At 43.1% G+C, this 11,387-nt stretch overlaps 1 protein-coding gene across 2 annotated transcripts in view; it reads right to left on the minus strand.

Annotated features, from left to right (window-relative positions):
• Positions 1-576: 576 nt before the first annotated feature.
• The window catches only part of LOC109301414 (tetraspanin-7-like), a 12,444-nt gene continuing 1,633 nt past the window's right edge, over positions 577-11,387 (minus strand). Inside the window, exons 2-7 of one of the 2 annotated variants that reach the window (XM_019522571.1) lie at positions 10,643-10,838; positions 7,421-7,488; positions 4,715-4,810; positions 3,399-3,548; positions 1,437-1,520; positions 577-1,030 (exon numbers count right to left, since the gene is read on the minus strand). In XM_019522571.1, coding sequence (XP_019378116.1) covers positions 965-1,030; positions 1,437-1,520; positions 3,399-3,548; positions 4,715-4,810; positions 7,421-7,488; positions 10,643-10,838 — 660 coding nt within the window. In that variant the 3' untranslated portion in view covers positions 577-964. Of the gene's footprint in view, positions 1,031-1,436; positions 1,521-3,398; positions 3,549-4,714; positions 4,811-7,420; positions 7,496-10,642; positions 10,839-11,387 lie in introns of both variants that reach the window. The other variant, XM_019522570.1, reaches the window with a different exon arrangement.

Below are 11,387 nucleotides of genomic sequence, written 5' to 3' on the forward strand. Positions count from 1 at the left end.
GGGGGAAGGGGAGGGACTTCTAGTCCCAAGACTGCAACCAGGGTGGGGCACCAGCCAAGGAGGAGCTACCCTTGCAGCCCTCTACAGCTCACCCAAAAACTCATTAAGTGGTCCTCCAGCTGAAATAGTTGCCCACCTTTTCATATAGATACATAAAAAACACAAGAGAAGCCAGGTTGGTTGTACAAATACTGGAACATTTTAATCAATCAAGATGTGGTTGGTTTAAAACTCACACCATTTTCCCTTGGACAAATAGAAAGCTGTTTAAAGAGGGGGTCAATATGCTTGCCAGTTGTGATAGCTTCTCTTCGCAGCTGAGTAGTCATAAATTTGAGGGCACTGGTATTCACTGTTGCACACCAAACAAGGGAGTTTTTAGTTACGTTAAAAAGATTGTACAAACATTAGATAAGGCCCATGTAGATAAAGATATCCTTTCCTGTAAATGTGTTACTATGCTACAGTAATGGCTTCACTTCCAATCCTGTCGGAAGGAATTTCTTCTTGCAAGCAAATAGAGCCGTCCCTACAAGGAAAGCAAATTTTCTCCCCCCACTCAGACAAAGAGAATAGTCTAGTTTGAGCTACTGCTTTGTTTGATAAATTAGAATCTCGGACGCAAGCGTTAGAAGAACTTAAATGAGTGGCAAAAGTTAGAATATTCCTCAACTTGGAATCACATCCATTACCAGTTCTGGCATTACGACATGGGTCCCCTCCAGCTCCATCCACCTTCCATCCTAAAAGGCGGCAATAAAGGCTTTATAAGAAGCCCACACTTTTGCTCACTCATAAAGAAGCTGGCACTGTAGCCGAGAAGCATCTACAGCTTCGTGTGGGAAGTCAGTCAGTTCATTGTTTAAACACCTTCAAGCAACATCGGTCTTCTTAAAAGTAGCATCAAAACAGACCAGGAAAACCCATAAAAATCCACACATTGTTTCATGCGCCTTTTGATGGCTCACAAGTTCGCGTAGTCTTCTTTAAGCACTCTCAGCAGCACATAGCAAAGGAAGACCCCAAGTATCTGAGAAGGAGGTGAAAACAGGGAGTAAGTAGCTTGATTGTATCTCAGAAGGTTTTAATAAAAGTTCCTGAGTTTTAATGGACATCTATAGTGACAAGAAGAGAACCTAGCTTTTTTACTAAAAAATTTACTTCAGCTACACCAGTAGTGCTTGGAGCACTTGAGCTGATAGTATGCTGAAGTGCCTGTAGTTGGAGGTTCAATTGTAGTGGTTTAAAACAAGGGTACATTAGGATGCCTTCCACCCCTCTTGGATAATTACCAGTCAATAAGTTTGAGTACTAATTTGCCTCTTTTCCTTCCATCTTATTCCACCTCTTTGATACCAAATGAGATCTGTTACTGCCCTCCCACCACCTGCCATTAAAAGGGCTGTAATCTTTACTTTGCAAGCTGGACTTTTTACCTGTGCAAATCCAATACTTATGCCAACAGCTCCAATAAATACAATATGGTCTTCAGTCCATTTCTTCAGCTTTTCAACACATCCCTAGAAAGGAGAGATTACTGCTAACCACTCAATCTGGTACAAGTGTTAGCATCTGTACACATTCTGGGGAAATGATGAGTTGCAATAGGCTGGGGGGAGGGGAAAGGAGAAGAAATCATTCAAGTTTTGTTTCAGTTCCAAATTCTGTTAACAAAATAAAACACCCCACACAGAACTTTAGATATGGCTTTCAAGAGACAAAGATGACCAAGACTGCGTATTTCAAATATACGTATTTGTGGTTTATCTAGAATTTCACTACTGTTCTTACAGAAGAAAAAAAAAAGAGTTTAAAAGAGGGAAAGAGATTTTCTACATAGCAAAAAGAATCATAGACCTGACCCAGAGCTGAGGAATCTGACAGAACGTGACCTGCTGTGATGCTTAATATCTTTTAGCCAAAAGCAATGGGTGGAGTAGCATGACTAGTAGTAGCTTAAACAGACATGCAAGATTGTTGGACTTGGTCTAAGGTGAGATCCAAGACTGAAATAATGAAGTACCAAAAGAGATGAAAAGGATATGAAATTGCAAGAAAAAAAAAGGGTTTGGAAGATTTTTTTTTTCTTTAAGAATAGAGAGAGAGAGAGAGAGGATCAACGTATTTCTTGTTCTCATTCAGCTTTCATAGCTAGAATAGTTAACAAAGTGGCAGAGACAGGATGATGCCCAATTAGGGCAGGCAACCAACTTGTAAGCATAGCTTTACAGGGAGTAGGCGTGTTATTATATCCCGACAAGTGTTCCAGGAGCTAGAACAGAAAAGGTTTTCAGCTCATTCTCCATACAATCCAAGGATGTCATGCTTGAAAGTTGTAATATGCATGGAGGAAATGAAACGAATGCGAGTTAATGCCCCCCACCCCAGCAAGGGATAGCCGTGTCTGAGCATGGCATTTTTGCTGTTGTAGTGGAAAATAGAAATATTCAAAGTCAGGGGTGTCAAACAGCTTGTGGGCCAGAGCATCTTGCCCACAGGTTTGCAGACTCTGGCCATGATGGGACCTTTCTGTGGCCACAGCCAAGTGCCAGGGCACTAGAGCAGGCTGGTTCCCACAACAGCGACCAAGTGCCCGTGATGCCAGGCTTCTTCCTACAGTGTTGTTGGGGCTCTGGCACCTCTGCTCTCACCCAGCTGCGGTACTTTTTCCTGCAACCAAACACCTCTCACTAATTTGGCTGCCAAGTACCTGGGAGGAAACAGCAGTCCTGGAGCTCCAGCAGCACCACAGCAAGCAGTTCGACACTGAAGCTTGTTCCCACAATGGCAACCAAGAATCAGGGATGCCTGGCCTCTTGCTGCCAGGTCTCAAAACTAGCTACTAAATGTGCTGGATTCAATATGGGAGGAGGAATATATATGGACCCAGTCCAGCCCATGGGGCTAGCCCCAGGCCATTTCATCCAGCCCATGGGACTGGTTGTACACTACATATCCAGCTTGCAGGACCACACAAGTTAGATACCCCTGCTTTAGATACCTGCAGTCATTAGTCGTTCTGCGACATAGCATATACATATTATCCAAGCAAGGGCATTTTAAAAGGAAAGGAGCCTGCTGAGGTCCTGAGAGCAGTCTAGCTGCAGCAGCACAGGGTTTGCTGTTGGCTTATTTACATTTCTTAGATAGGTTTTTGTAGCACATGCCACTTAGGTATCAACGGCAAGTCTAGCTAAGCTAGCCAGTCTGCCAAGCAGACGTAACTTTAGAGAGGACTATTTTGGAAAAGGGCTCATCTATAAATCAATTAGCCAGAAGGCAAATACCACAGATTCAAGTCACTTAGGCAGCAAGCACTAACTGCAGTGTCAGCTACTCAGTAGGGGAGATTAACAAGAGAAGGGTAAGACTTGAATAGTGAGGAAAACCACAAAAACCTGTTGATTAATGTTAGAAGCGTCTTTGCTTAGATTCCTTCCACAGTTTCTCGTTACAGCCTTGCAGCAGCTACTTGGAACAGCAGAATTGAGATATCCATACGTAGTGTTGAGCCAGTCAGTGTAGTTCTGGGCACCACAGCACTGAAACTAGAAGTGGCATAGATTCAGGTGAATTAGTGGCATTTTAAGTAGAAGGCAAGAATTCTTGTGGGTAATTTCTTTTATCGGATTAAGTGTATAGTTGGTATAGACACAGGCAACCTTATCATAGTACCTTTCCTCAACCCTCCCCGCTAGACAGAAGGAGACACAGCAGAGCTAAATAGCAGGAGGAACAAAGCGTTGTTAAATAGGGTCATTATCAGCTGTGAAGTGCAGGGGTTAGGGAGCATCAAAAAGATTATAATGAACCATGAAGTCATAGTCTAACCTCAACTCCTTGGTGCTTAGTGTTCAATAGGCAGCAGTCCATTCTACTATAGAGCAATCTTTTCAGAAAGAAGCAGAGACTTGGCTCTTGGAAAGCCTTTCTTGATTAATTCAGATTTGTCCTGGAAGTCTAGATCACTTTAGATAGATGGTCTAAAATTCATAGTCTGTCATACCATGGTCAGGTTGACCAAGCAAGACTAATCCAGAGATTTTGGTAGACATTAGTACTTGCATCCCCTTGTAAATTAATTTCCTGGGATGCCCCTGGTTTTGCAAGGAATTCAGTAGAAATGCAATCCAAATCAATTTTAGTTTCTTTAAAGATGCCCATTCAACCAGCTCCATAAGCTGTTCAATCTTTACCAGTTAAAACTGCATTGGAAGCAGGATTCTTGCCAACAGATGGCATCTCATTTGCCATTGATTTCAAACATATTTGAACTCCCAAATCTTAGATTCCACCTCGCCCCCAACCCCTCTCCCAATCAGCAAAGTTAGGAGGGGTCAGCACCCTGCAAAGCTACTCCTATTTATTTAAAGCTCAAGTTAGAGCTGTGCTAAATTAGAGTAGGATCTCTTTCGAGCGTTTTTAGTCAATCGAGTCATCCTGCTTGGTCAGTCCCCAGGGAGAAAGGTTCTCCAGCTCATCAGAATTTATTTCTAGTTTACCAGCAACCCTCCACCCTACCCAGCATAGAAGATCCAGCTGCTTTGCAGTCTCCAGCTAAACATGCCTTTAATACAAGTCAGAGAAACCACACAAGGATTTGTCTCGAGACATCTGAAGGTTCCCAGAAGTCATAGTCCGTTTTCATTATCCATTGAGAGAATATGCTGTAACTGCTCTCTCATTACCAGAAGGCAGAGCAGAGACTACTTACATTCCTCTGTAGGTCATCCACACCTCGGGTTATTTGGGATTCTCTGTCATATTCGTCAAGGGTCTTCAGGACACTTCCCAGTAGGTTACGGTGCAACTACAAGTAAAGTTTGTTATATTTTTGTGCCAAAAAAAACACCTATCTGTTTTCATATCAAAAAGTTCCTTCACATTCCCTTTCAAAATACTAGGTCAGCACAGGGTCTCTTTTTTAAATAGAAGTAGAAGCTTTAAATAAGAGAGGATGTATAGAGCAACTGAGCTATACCCTCTTCCTGTATTGGAAAGTAGTATAGAAGTGGCCAAGCACTGGAACAGATTACCTGGGAAGTCTGCAGACCCTCCATCGCTGAGCATTTAAATGCCCATTAGACAAACATTCATCTGAAATGGTTTAGGCTGGGGAGGGAGTCCGACTCATCCAGCCCCATAAGGCCAGGCAAGTGGCCCAGGACCAGACCACAGGACCTTGCCTCAGATGGCCTTAGTGGGTCAGGTGCCCTCAGCATTGCCATCCCAGACTGGTCAGAGGCCCCACTGCCAGCAAGAGCTGGTACAATGGAGGAAGAGGGTGGTCCCCAATGGCCCCACACAGGACCAGCACCAGGGCTGAATGATATGGCTCTACAGGGCAGATGCAGCCCACAGGCTGCATCTCTGGCCTCCCTGCTTTAGGCGGAGTGGCCCTGCATCAAGGAGGGGTTGGACCCAATGACCTCCTGAGGTCCCTGCCAGCCTCATTTTTCCATGATTCAAAAATCAAAACCATGTAGTCTTTAGCACATGCATGTGAAGCTTTCCCCATGCAATTCTAGAGTCCAGTAATCAAGTTGAGCCATTAAGACAACAGACACCCACATTCTAGAGTTAGACTTGGTTCAAATACAAGGTTTCTTGCCCAAGGCTTCCATTAGAGCAGGGACGGGCAATCATTTTGGGTGGAGGGCTGCGTACCGAGTTTTGGCAAGCCATCAAGGGCTGCACGACAGGCAGCCAGGGGCAGATAAATATGTATTTTCTAAAAATTTTTAGGGGCCCCATGGGCCAGATACAATGGCATGGCAGGCTGCATTTTGCCCACCACTGCATTAGACCTTTCTGCTATAGAAAAAAAAAAAAAAAAAAAAAAAGCTTTGCTTAAGTAGATAGGCACATTGAGTCATTAGTAACACTAACAGCATAGCTGGTTTAGTTTCTGCTAGGGGCTGCTGGGAACAACTACCTTTGCCTCATTTCTTCAATCCAGTTGAAACTCCAAGTTCTGCTCTAGAGAACAGTGCTAAAAACAGCTGCATTTCTGTCTAGGAAGATAGCAACTTCTCCTTGAACTAGCAGTGATGTAGTAGCCATTAGTATTGCAGTTAATGGTAGGTTTATACTCTTGGAAAGCATTTCCAAACAAATATAGCCTGGAGACCACAGCTCCTTTTAAGACTTCTGGTTTTGCTCAAGCACCTAATGAATTCTGGCTACTTAACTGCTGCAATAATACAGCCAAAGCATATATTTTCTTACTGCTTCCTCTAGACTTTATTCTGTATTTAGAAGTTAGCAGTGGCAGTTTTGGACTTATAGTTCTGATGTTGAACTAAGTGCAAAAATATTTTCCTTGGCAGAAGACAATTTCATGTTAGACAAGTTTGGATTCAGGCCTTCTTTGCACCCCCTGTGAATGCCAGTTCTGTTTAATACCAGCTCCAAGACTAAGATCACCCCCAACAATGCACTTTCCCCCAAGCTCCTCTTTCCAAAATGACACAAGAGAAACCTGCTTAAGCATTCTTAGGGGATAAGCAGAGGTCAGCCAATACAAAATTATTGCTTTGTGCAGCCTTATTTCTGCATCCTGTAACCCACAGCTGAGGAGAGCAAGCAGCAAGCCATGCCAAGTGCTCCCCAATTTAGTAAGAGTTCTGCATTTCTGCTCAATAAGTTTTTCCACCATAACATATGGCTTCTATTGGATCAAGGCTCAACATCTAGGCCTACTCATTTCTACCTCTTTTGTAAGAAGGGGCTCTGGCACAATGGCATGCTACTACACAGCCTGGCTAGCTTGCCAGCCAGTTTAAGAATATTGAACTTTTGTCAGAGAGACTAGTGAAGCCATCTTGTAGGTTATAATGCTAGGGACTGGAAAAAAAAAGACAACAAAAGAGACACCGCAGGAATAGCAATGGTGACTACTGCTTGAGGACCAGCTCATCCTTAAGTGGAAGATTTTCTGAGCATCTTGTTTAAAGCAGGATTGTATCTTCCAAAATACTTGCATCTGTTATGAAGTTCTCATTCACTAATTAGCTTAGTTCATCTACCTGGCTACTTATCCAATCAAATTCAACCTGGGGTAAAGTCTAGCTTCAAGTTCATGTTTGAACATCAAAAGTTTTTGCATTCAAAACAAGCTTCAGTACTGCCTAATGTATACCAGCACTAAAAAAAAAAACAAAAAAACAAAAACAAAAACTGTAAGTTTGTCTGAGAAGAGGAGTAGTTTCACCCAAGTAGTGAATGTGGTTTCTTAGCCATAAGAACGCAGGGCTGAAAGGGACCTCAAAGTCATCTAGTCCAGCCCACAAGGCATTAAACCCCTTAAGCAGAGAAACCAGGAGATACCAGACAAAGATCCCTGAAAGGACTTTGCAACTTGCAATGTCTTAGTAGTAGAAGCATAGCATGCTATTTAAGGCATTTCACACACACCTACCTTTTCTCTGTAAGCATAGGCAGAGATGCCAACTACAATTTCAATCAAGATGATAATTAGCAGCATGCCTGTAAACTAGAAAATAGTTTTAGATTACATGCATATAGCCATTATGCTCTCTTACTACATGCATATGTATTAGATTAATCCAGCCAATATCAAGCGTCATGGGAGCCTTTATCTTCATCTGCCTCCCCCATCTCAGAACTCTTCTCGACTTTCCAAAATGGGCATAATCAGAGAGTCAGACTCGGTACTCTTCTATGGTCATCAGTTCTGCTAGTATACAGCTACAATGGCTGACAAGGGATTAAGTCATGGTCACAAGGAGCCAGGTCAAAGTGGTGCAGACCTTTTTCTACAGATTGCGTCAATGTACAAATGGTAAAAACTGCTGCTGTTAGCATACCTCAGCAAGTGTTCCTGGGAACATGCAATTGTTTAGCAACTTTTTTAGCAACTGCAGTCAATTAAGTGTTGCAACATGGGCAAGATGTTATTGCAAGTGGCTCAAATAGTTTTAGAAAGTTACGCCATGTTTTTCCTCCCTCCTTTGTTACTTTCATCCCCCAAAGGACCCAGAACAATGGTTCAGATCTCTGCTCTGAAGCAGAAAAGTTTGAGTAAGGGCCTCAACATTACTGTTAGCCATGTCCCTTCATTGGATGGAGGTGCCCCCCCCCACAGTTAAACATGGAGGGGCCAGGGGCATAGTGTCCGAACGCTCCAGGTGGAGTCTTCAGGAGCCTCCTGTGCCAACCCAATTCTGCTCCCACCAAAGTCAGTTTTGGGTGCTTTCAAAAGTACCATTTTACATAGCTTTAATAGAAGCCCGTTGCTTTCCTCCAACACTAACAGTTGCAAAGGGAGGCAGAACAGTTGTTGGCATTTGGTCAAATCTTGCAAGAGATGGTATATTTAAGAAAAAGTCACTGGACATTTGGATGCCAGTATTCCAGGCACCAGGAAGTGACATCTTAAGCCAGCTCTAGGAAATATTTTGCTCTACAAGTATGAATTTTTGGTGGACTGCTCTATAAATCCAATGACCCTTCCTTAGCCATCTCCTACATTGGGGCTCTTATTTTGATCCCAAAAATCAAGGAGGCAACAGTTAATCCATATATTGAAGGGGGGGGGGGGGGGAGGAATGCCTAAACCCAGCTCAGAAAGGTTTTTCCAAGTTTCCAAGAAATCTCTAGACGAGACGTTTTATAGTCCTTAGGTCTGTTCCAAATCAGCAACTGCTCTAGAGTCCAGTAGAGCAAATCCATCTTTGGGAGAAGTGGCATTAACAAAGGTTCACGTCCTAAGTCAGAAGGCTTAGGGCTGATCATGTTCCCATTAAAATACTGCAAAATTGTAATGTATGTTTTACAGACTTGATGTTTGTAGTTTCGCAGATTTTTACTCTAGATAAATTATTCTGACCGTTGCTTGAAAGGATCATTAAAGATTAACTGTTCCCACTCATTTCTTCCAGATACTGCCAATTAAACCCAGATATAAGCATTCCTTTTATTGTTGTACTGTTCCTCCTGGTTGATCAAGTCTGGCGACACTGTCCCTACAGTATAATCTGCTTGACCATCTGAAGTGTCAAAGCAGATTTTGGAAGCGTTCCATAGCCTGTAGTTGGACTCTTGTGGCTTTACACCCACAAGTCTTATTAGCTTCTCCCTTTCCTTCCTTCCCTCTTGTGCCTCAAATATCTTCTTGGGAGGGGTACCATTTCCTGCTTACTTCTAGCATCCTTTGCAGTAAGGCAATGCAACTGTCACTAAAACAAAAGTCTCTTGTTACCCACCACCGCAGTCAAATAATCTGTGCTCCAATGGCATTTGGAAACCCAGCAATAGTTTGGTTAGCCCATTGTTATTTGCTAGAGCCTCCATTTCCCAGTCACATTGTCCAAAGTTGGCTAGACTCTCTCTGCCCCATTTGAGATCAGATCTGGGCCACAAATGCCTGTGAAAGTGCTCCCAGTCTCGGACACCAAAACAAATTAACAAAAAGATAGATGTCCAAGATTTTTAAAACTGCTGACCCCAGCAGTACCAAGCAGTTTGCACTCTGTACTGCCAAGTTGCTCCTCATTAGCTACATACAGCAGAGTTTCAAATTTAGTAGCTGAAATTAGTTTAGTTTGTCCTATCTCCATCCCCAAGCCAGAAAGTAGGCTTTCAATTTATTCTGCTATTTACTCAAGAACTTTGTTCAGATGCTTTTAGAATTGCTGTCAGTTTCCAAATCCTAGAAAAGGATGGCAAGTGGTGCTTAGGCACCCTGTAGTACTTCGGAGAGAACAGATCTTTTCATATTCAGGAAGCAAAGTAAACCCAGAAGGTCAAGAGTGAGGACTCATGGAGAACAAGCAATGTTTTTGCTACAAGTACTCAGCGTTTGAGAGCAAGGGCCACACCAGTCTGTGAAAGCCGTTGCGAGTGCCGATCCCAGGCAGGACTGCACGTGAAATTCCATGGAAAGCTTCAAGCCATCCCCAGGTGTCAAAGCCAACACTTGGTGCACAAAAAGCTTCCCTGCAAAACAGGATTCATCTAAGCAAGCTGAAAGGCTTTGCCTAGATGTGGACTTGGGAATTCAGTGATCCAGTCTACCAGGTAGCCAAAATTGGCAGGTAGCCATCGCCCCCAATGGAGGGTGCAAATCCTCAGCACTTAAGTCAAAACACACACAATTCCCTACCCTCTCCTCCCACCAAGGACACATTTGCCACAGAGATGCCTTAGTAGCTCAGTTCAAGGATCCAGGTTAGGGGGAAAAAAGATGAACACAAATAAGAGTAGACAAATAAAATAGCTACCATTTTGCATGCATTCCTCCCAAATGCACGTGTTAGAATAGGGAGCATCTACTTAAGCATTTCATATTTAAACAGTTAACTATCTGGGCTGCCCCTGCAATGGGCAATAGGGGTGTTCACATGTACTCCCCAGTAATTGGCCCAGTGAGTTATAAGCAGAAACTACTACGTTCACAGACATGTTAGTTTGAGGTAAAGCACTTTACTTTTCGTTTCTCACATGTAATGCATATCCCTTAGGGAAGCCAGTGCCAGACAGAAGGCAAACTACATGGGGCCAATCAGACTCTTCATACACAGGCACCATCCCCACCCTTTTGGTTTAAGAAGACTACTTCTCCCACCACAATTTGCACTGTTAAGACTCTATAAGAGATTAAACGCTGCCAGATACAGACAGTTTACCACTTTGATCATTGCATGATTGGACTTCATAAGAGCAATTGCACCAAAACTAGAGATGGACACAACGATGACTCCAACGAAGGTGATGATCACAGGAACACCAGAGGAAGCTTCGTTGATCACCACAAAAGTGTCACGGAGTTTTGTTTGGGCAGAAATCCCTATGCACATCAGCACAACTCCAGTGATCTGGAAGAGGTACAAAAGGAATTTAGGTCAATCTCATCCGAAGATCAAGTTCAACAAATTGAACATCCTGCTTTAAAAAAGGAAAGAAAAAAAAAAAAGCAGTAGAGAGCCACAGGAAGGTTGCAGCACTAGAGAACACACATAGAAAGAGTCCTCACTCAACAAATGGGTTCCTACCAAGGTGCAATGGGAAAGAATCAAAATCGATACCCAAATATAGGTGCATCTTCACTACAGATGTAGCTGGAGATAGAGGTAGTTAGCCATGTTAAGCTGAAATTAGATGGAAGGGAAAAAAGGTAGAGATGCAATTTATAACATTAACTAAACTGGAGATGCGCAAGCTTTGAGTGCAAGTCCTCACTTCAGGAGATGCGCAAGCTTTTTTGTAAGAGCTCATTACTAGCATCTCCAGTTCACTTAGTTTATAACAGGGGTCCCCAATGTTTGGGTACCCAAGGGCACATTCAAGCTTAAGAGAAAAAAAACACACCGCGGGCACCACTATGAACATCCGAGTGTAGAATCCTGGATCTGCGCATGGGTTCG

The sequence above is a fragment of the Gavialis gangeticus genome, unplaced genomic scaffold, assembly GCF_001723915.1.
Source record: "Gavialis gangeticus isolate Ggan-Ray unplaced genomic scaffold, GavGan_comp1, whole genome shotgun sequence".
NCBI classification, from domain to species: Eukaryota; Metazoa; Chordata; order Crocodylia; family Gavialidae; genus Gavialis; species Gavialis gangeticus.